This window comes from Poecilia latipinna, unplaced genomic scaffold, assembly GCF_001443285.1.
Source record: "Poecilia latipinna isolate Pla-1442-1.1 unplaced genomic scaffold, P_latipinna-1.0 Scaffold1892, whole genome shotgun sequence".
Lineage (NCBI taxonomy): Eukaryota > Metazoa > Chordata > Actinopteri > Cyprinodontiformes > Poeciliidae > Poecilia > Poecilia latipinna.
In genome coordinates, this window is record NW_015114508.1 from 20775 (window position 1) to 28273 (window position 7499).

A 7499-nucleotide genomic window follows, 5' to 3' on the forward strand; every position below is an offset into this window, starting at 1 on the left:
AACAATGTTAAAGTTTGAACGGTTCTAAGAACTGCAATTTTTGCACCTAGAATAATCTGCAGCTGTTCTGGTGTTTGTTTTCTGGTGAATATAGATATTTCCACATGTGACTTTGATTTTGATGAAACTACACTGGCTTCCAGTTTATTTTAGAATGGAATTTATTGGAGATCTTTTCACAGATGATATCAGAACTTCTGCAACCATAGGTCTTTAAAAAATAGATAAAAACATATTTTAAAATTGCATTTCTTAATGCCCTTTTGAATACTTGTAATATTAGTATTTTTATTCTATTTTTCTGACCATTCCTTCAAAAAACATTTATCTGTAATATGTATATATATATATATATATATATGTCTTTTTTACCTTGAAAATTACTGCATTCAGCTTTTATTTAAAATGTTAAATAGTATATTGACCCGATTAAATTACACCCATTTAGCATAATATTTTAACTAAAATATTAATTAAATGTTCGTTATGTCACATCATTGGTGAGTCTCTCTCTGATGCCGCCATCACGTCCCCTCCGTCTTCAGAGAGAGGAGGTGGCGGTGGCAGGGAGGCCAGGTCAGAGTTCATGTTGAGAAGATCTGGAGCGAGAGGAAGGACCAACGCAGGCTGGAGATGACGGAACGAGGCTCTAAAACCTTCCCAGGCAGCTGTCTCCCTTTCTGATGCCTTCACCTGCTAACAACCAGAAAGACCTGAAATGTATTTGTCCCCTTTCATCTGAGGAGTCAGAAATTATTTCAAACTGGACCTTAATAAAACATACTAAATAAGTTTTGTTGTGTTTGTTAAAATATATGAAATAAAACAATATCAAGAAGAAAGAATGTATCTGAAACTGATTTTAAAATGCCTTACAGTGAACTGCTGTTGTCTCTTGGCCTCGGCATCAGCAGCCAGACTCTGCTGCAGCTCCACGGGAAAACTGAGCTCTTCTCTGACATGAAAATCAAACAGACCATGAGGGATCTTTTTTTCTGGCTCAATTCTCTTCTGTACATTTCAAGTAAGTCAACAGTAGTGGAAAACTACAGAAATTAATGAACAAATATAAGCCTTACATGTCAGTTCTTTCCACCTTGACTCCCCAGCGGCAAGTGACAGAGTCCAGCGTTTTCTGAATCTGCTCTCCGATCCTCCGCCTGTACTGCAGGATGTGACTGAAAGTATGCTGGGCGAAAACATCTCTGATGGCCGCCTGAACCAGACTCTGCAGCACAGAGGTCAGGTTGGACAGAGCTGCGCTGCACAGAGCCACATTCTCTATCTGGTAATAACACACAGCGCTCAGCTCTGGCCTCGCCAGGTCCTTCGTCACCACCTGCAGGAAGATGTAGGAAAAAGTCAGATGTTTCATTGCTACTTTTTGTGTGATTATTTCTGACTGCCAAGCGTGTTGTACCATGTGAGAAGGGACCTTCAACATCCGGAGCCGAATGTCAACTTTGTGGCAGACGTCAAGAAGTGGAAGATAGAACAGGAGGCCTGAGCATAAACATCAGTGTTATAGAACATTTCTCAGAAATATGTGGCATGATTTATGACCCTAATGTGTGATAAACCATGCTTTATGCTGTTTCTGCTGATTGCTGTTATTGCTCACCAGACACTTATCCTCAAGGAGTGTAAACATAATATTTTCAAACCAAATACAAAGTATTAGACTCTGATATATAACCAAAGAAATGACAATAACAGTGATTTGAAAAGGAATCCATGTTTTTCATTCCACATTTTCTCACAATAGACAAAACCTTCAATACACACATTTTGGACTTTACTTGATACATCAGCAAAAGTAGTGTATAGTTATGAAATTAAAAGAAATAGGTTGACATTTTTAACAATCTAAAAAGGGTGATGCATATGCAAATTGAAACAATTCATTAACATTTGGCAACCCGTTCTACAATATATTGACAACTCTAATTGAAGAAGGTTTGATTTGATAAGATAAGATGTGATAAGACATAAGTCATAGGAAAAGGGAGGTGGATGGGACATGGGAATGTCCCTGTTCAGTTCTGCCACTTTTGTTTTGTTTTGAATTGTCATTATGGTTAAATCAGAAAAATAGGACAAAATTGTATTGGTGATGCTTTGATTTTTCATGACAATAAAACTGTTTGACAAGAAGTCTTCTGTGAGGGTGTCAAAGAGGCTGAAAAGCGCAAATGGGAGGAGTGTGTCTGCATAGATGCCATAGCAGGGAGTAAGAGTATTTTTTTTATTAATATAACACATATAACTTACATGAGTGAAGGTAGGAGTGCAGCACCTGTATGTTTGTCAGTTTGCCTCTTTGATTTGCTGTGTTCTATTCTCTACCTTTACAACATCTCCCTCTAGTGGTCTAAGGGTAGACTGTTTGGTCAGGGAGGAGCGCTTTAATCAGAAAAGCAACCAGGATGCCTACAGTAACTATGGAGGAGCTGCAGAGACCCTCACCTCGGGTTGGACAATCTGCCACCAGAGCCGCTCCAGCTTGTACGTTAAGAGTGCCAAAAAGAAAGCTATAGAAGACATCCAGTTGCAGTTTGCAACTATATGATAGGGGACACAGCTGAAGTCAGAAGTTCTTGGGCAACAAATCAATATGCAAGGTTAAAAAAAACATTAAAAAAGCAACTAACACTGTCGCAGTAGGCGTGCCAATCTCCATTCCTATAGAGCTACTTTCCTGCAAGTCTTAGATGCATCCCTTCTTTAAAATTTATGTTCAGAGATGCTCTGTATTTTCTTGTGTTAAACTGGTAGAGACATAAAGTGTGAACACTATGAATCGTTTTCTTCATACTTCACAATTATGCAGCTTTTTTATTCCAAATCCCAGCAAAATGCATTGAAGTTTGTGGCCATAACAAGTTGAAAGGGAAATAAATAAGTAAAAATACAATATGTATTAGTGAAAGCAACATCAAATAGCCTTTCATCTCTTCTGATCCACATTTTGTTGAAGAATTTGGGTTTTCATAATTATTAAAACATAAAAATCTGATTTGTTCATTTATATTACAGCATGAAGAGGGATGAATTAAAATGATTTGTGCCTACCTGGTCCCTTTGGTTTCCCTCGCAATAGATGACCAAGTCTGAAAATCACAGCTCTCTCATGTTCTCGGACTACCTGGGAATCAAGATAACAGCTCTCAACTCAACACTGTTTGTACTAGAAACTAGACCACAAATACTTAAAATTTTGTGTTTTTACAGTTTAGTTTTTTTTTAACTGCATAGATGAGTTTGAATCTGAGATTCAGCTTAGATTGGATGACTACTAAGCTTTATGTAGAAAAGTAGTTGATATGTAGTTATTGGTACAAGGCAAGCTTGACGTATATAGGTTCACACAACCATCAAAAATGCATGCATGTTCTTTCCATCCACTGATGTGTTTCTTGGAGTTGTAGCTCATACTTTGACACAGAACCAGATGGAAATAGGAAGGAAGAGGAGAACCAAACTCAATGCAAACACCATCAGCAGCCACTCAAACACTCCCAGGCTCTTGCGCTTTAGACCTGCAGAAATGGATAGCGCTCTGTTCAACCACAATTTGCAGAAAGACAAACATATGCTGCAATAAAATCTTGACTTAAGATTTCAGAACTCAATCGCCTATACAAAAGCTAACATAAAAATGCTAAAAGGAAAACAAACAATTATATTCCTGTGCATTAACTCACCGTCCTGCTCCGCTGCTTCCAGCAGCCACAGGTTCTCCTCCTGGACTTTGTTTTCTCTAACACTGTCTATGTCCACCACAGTAGATTTCAGCTTAACCTCTGCCTCTTTCTCCACATCCACCTTCTCCTGGTTTGTCTCTGACTTCTCCATCTCCCTTTTCTCCTTCTTGACAGATGGAGATCCAGCGTGGTGACCTGCCTTTGGCAGTTTCTGATGATGTCGTCTTTCACGCACTGGGGCTCCACTCTCCCCTTCCTTCTTCCGTGGCATTGTTCTGGATCTGTGGTTCGGCTTCACAGTGGGGGGCTTCTCCATATCTGCTGGAAATTCAACTGTAAAAAATATATGAGTGACAGCTGGGGAGCTGTTTTCTTTTGATGGGTCAGTACTGCTTTCCTGACATGAAAAGAGAAGAAATATAATTTTGGACCTGGTTCAAATGGAAGTTGAAGCTCAAGTCTGAGGTGCTGCAATCTAGTGATGGGATTGGATAAGGATTGTTTGGACTGTCCAAAAGTGGGAGTTAAACAGCAGTCATAGGGGAGGGCCACTGCGAATAACACATGTTTGAAGGTGACTTATTATGCTTCTTTGAACAGATTAGGACACACCTATGGATTGTACAAAACATGCTCATTACATTTTTGCACTAAATCATTCTTACATAATGAGATTTTACCCTGTTCAGTTTAGCCTATTTTGAGCTCCTTTCAGTGTGTATATGTTTTAGGGCCTCTTGTCACTTTAAATCTAAATAAGCTGCCGCTGGTCACACTCCAAACTCAACGTTCACACACATGCCTGAAAATAGCTGCAAACAGATGTGCAATTATACACTGTACATCTTTGAAAAGCAGAACTGGAGCCTCCTTCACAGTCAACAAGAATTCAGGAAATGGTTTATGGTTGATAAGCCAACGACAAAACACATATCTGTTCCAGCAGCCATTGTACAGCCAGGTGACCAAAGGTCTTCATGGTCTTTGATGGGCTGGGCTTCACTGAGGTTGCTAGGTAACAGGAAGGGCTTCGTTGGGATTGCTAGTTGAGGATCAGTGCCTGCTGATTTGTGACGTTACATTCTGAAGGTTTTTGAAATGACTCATTTTCCAGACACCAAAACATATTAATTTATTGCCAAAAAATTTGAATTTTGCATAATAGGTTCCCTTTTTTTGTAATGCTTCTTTTGCAAGAAACATTGCAAAAGATCAATTAATTGCAACAGTAAAACATTTTCATGTGGAGATTGTCTCCATTGAAAGAAAGAACCTTAATTACATTGTTAGTTTTCTTTTTGCATCATGGTGACTTTGCAATAATTAATGCTGTTGCATCACAGAAGGAGCTCCTATGTTGGCATCATGATTAAACCCTTTCTGGAAGACGCTTGTGTGGATTTTCTTTAGTTTCCAAAAACTGGTGACTCTAAAAGGCTCTCAGTTTTGAATGTGTAACCATGAAGACATTTCCATGCAAGTTTTCATTTAGTTTCAGCCATGCATTTTGCGAGGGAAAACATGCGGGATTAATTAAACAGAAGCTCAGGGAGTCTCTGAGTGTTCAAACAAGGAATGTGTTGACTCAGGCCACTCAAGAAATAATCATTGCTTTGACACAGGGGAACATTCAATACCCTCCCCAGTGTGTCTTTAATTAAACAGAATATTTTGACAGGTGTCACTGCTGAACGGTAAAGTACAGTATCAGTAGAGTATATTTCTACATACCTGTCACATCTAGAGATTGACTAGTATGTCCTTTTATGGACAATAATAAAAGCTCAGTCGGAATAGATGAAGAAGATATGTGAAGATCTTGCTGACAATTCTCATTTAGAGTCATTCTACTGTAACTTTGGTTGTGCTTTAGTGTGAATCTCCATCCAGTCTCAAGTCTTTTGTACCCACTAACCGGTTTTCTTCTAGAGTTCCATTTTATCTTCACTTATTTTCCCTGTTCTTTCTGAAAAGTATCCCAACAACATAATGCAGCCACCACCATGTTTCACAGTGGGGATATGGTTTCCTGGTTATAAAGTGTTTGTTTTCCACCTTGCACTTCAAATGGGACTTTATTTTTTATTTGAAAAATTCGCAGATTTGTAGATCGCACAACTGTTAGTCCTGTCAAAAGGCTCTCCCACCTAAGTAATATATTGCAGCTGCTCCAGTCAAAGGTGGGGTCTTGTCAGACTTTGAAGCTAGAGCTTGAATGGATTCTTACCATCCCTGGTTGAAGTAGAAACTCCGCCCACTCAGCACGCCCATTGTCGCACCGGCTTCCCAATGGTGCGGAGCCAATGTCAGGATAGACACCAGGTTTATTGACTTATTCCCAATCATTTTATGAATCTGAGTAGGTAGGTCAAATTTCCCATGGAGTTATAAATCAGAATTTTTATTATTATTAATTTCTTATTTGAGTTGTTTTAATACCCAACTGTATTTCTGCATGTTAGTGCAGCACCACGAGGTTGTGTTTTATGTATTTAAGCTTGGAGGGAAAGCGTTAAAGAGGAACAAGGGGAAGTTCACATTATGTTTTCTTTAAAATTCAAATGTGGTTGTCTAACTGTCTAACTTTTTTCCCCTCTTTTGGTTTTTCGTTGATTTTGCGTGATGGTAGTCTGGTTGAAATCAACAACAGGTGTTGAGATATGAATTAGCTTTAGCCCTAGACATACCTGGTTAGAAATGTTGTATAGTTTGGACTTTACGTAATTTTAACTGTTTGTTTATAAATGGAGATTATAAATTAATTTAAGCATTAGAAAGAGGAGAAACGATTTATTTGAATGTGTAACCATTCTTGTGAATTTTGAGGCTAAACCTAGCGAACATGTTAGGCTACAGCCTTGACATTTTCTGACCACGGGAAGCTCCAAAATACTTTTTTCCAAATTACAACATTTTGCAGACACAATGCATTAATTCGCAATTGAGCACAATGTAGAAAAACTCCCATTTAATTTACCGCCACGATGTTGACAGAATATTATTGTCGCTAATATGCTAAAGAAAGATGGCGGACTCCTCGTTGGATTGCAGTGACTTTCTTTCTTAGCCAAGGCGAGCCGGTAACTCGTTATTTAACAATTTGGCATTGAAACTAAGTGTAGATTTACTTTCTACTTTATTGTTATGTAATATATATATATATATATATATATATATATATATATATATATTTGTGTGTGTGCTCATGTACGTAGGAGATCGTGTGGCCACATGTATTTCATTGAGATTTCTCGTATTGAAATACCAGGGAATGTTGTTGCAAGTCACGGTGAGCTCGATGTATGCCACTGCGTCAAAGTTTTCAAGTACATGCAAAATTAAAGTCAGATTTCTGAAATTAAAGTCACGACTTTAATTTTAAATTTAATGCATCATTTCTTTCACAGACGGATGTTCTGAGGATCAGGCTACCTTTGGTACGCCATAATGACTGTTACTACTGGCCTTTTAGTATTGCTGATATTAAAGTAGAGGCTTCCACAATCAGCAATTTTTATTCTCCAACAAAAACGAAATGTATTCATTTAGATACCAAAATGGGGGACATGTTTTGGAGTAAACAAAATGGTGCAATAGAGGGAAAAAAAACAAATCCCTACAAACTGTAAAGTTTGGAGGTTTAAGTGTTATTTTATGTTTACCTGAAGTAAAATCAGATAAATAGCAAGAAAAACACAATATGTGAACATATGTTTTCAAATAACTTAAATGTGGTTTTAACATGAGACTGTTGGGGGGGGGGGGGGTAGAAAACGGGATTTGTATTTTTCAACT

General features: G+C 38.1%; 2 protein-coding genes across 4 annotated transcripts in view; one reads left to right on the forward strand and one right to left on the reverse strand.

Moving 5' to 3' along the window:
- Window positions 1–407: 407 nt before the first annotated feature.
- On the reverse strand, window positions 408–4155 carry nphs2 (NPHS2 stomatin family member, podocin). Of its 2 annotated transcripts, none has more exons than XM_015015204.1 (7): window positions 3705–4155; window positions 3436–3539; window positions 3073–3145; window positions 1421–1503; window positions 1080–1339; window positions 877–955; window positions 408–693 (listed from the first exon to the last, which is right to left on the reverse strand). In XM_015015204.1, exons 1-7 carry the CDS (start codon window positions 4018–4020, stop codon window positions 490–492), a joined length of 1119 nt encoding a protein of 372 aa, XP_014870690.1. In that variant the 5' UTR covers window positions 4021–4155; the 3' UTR covers window positions 408–489. The 2 variants fall into 2 exon arrangements, with proteins under 2 accessions (XP_014870690.1, XP_014870688.1); XM_015015202.1 differs by having other exon boundaries at window positions 408–696.
- A 1764-nt stretch (window positions 4156–5919) lies between these two features.
- tdrd5 (tudor domain containing 5) overlaps window positions 5920–7499 on the forward strand; it is an 18354-nt gene continuing 16774 nt past the window's right edge. For both annotated transcript variants that reach the window (XM_015015200.1, XM_015015201.1), the window contains exon 1: window positions 5920–6067. The gene's annotated coding sequence lies outside the window, so the exon portion shown is untranslated. The remainder of the gene's footprint in view (window positions 6068–7499) is intronic.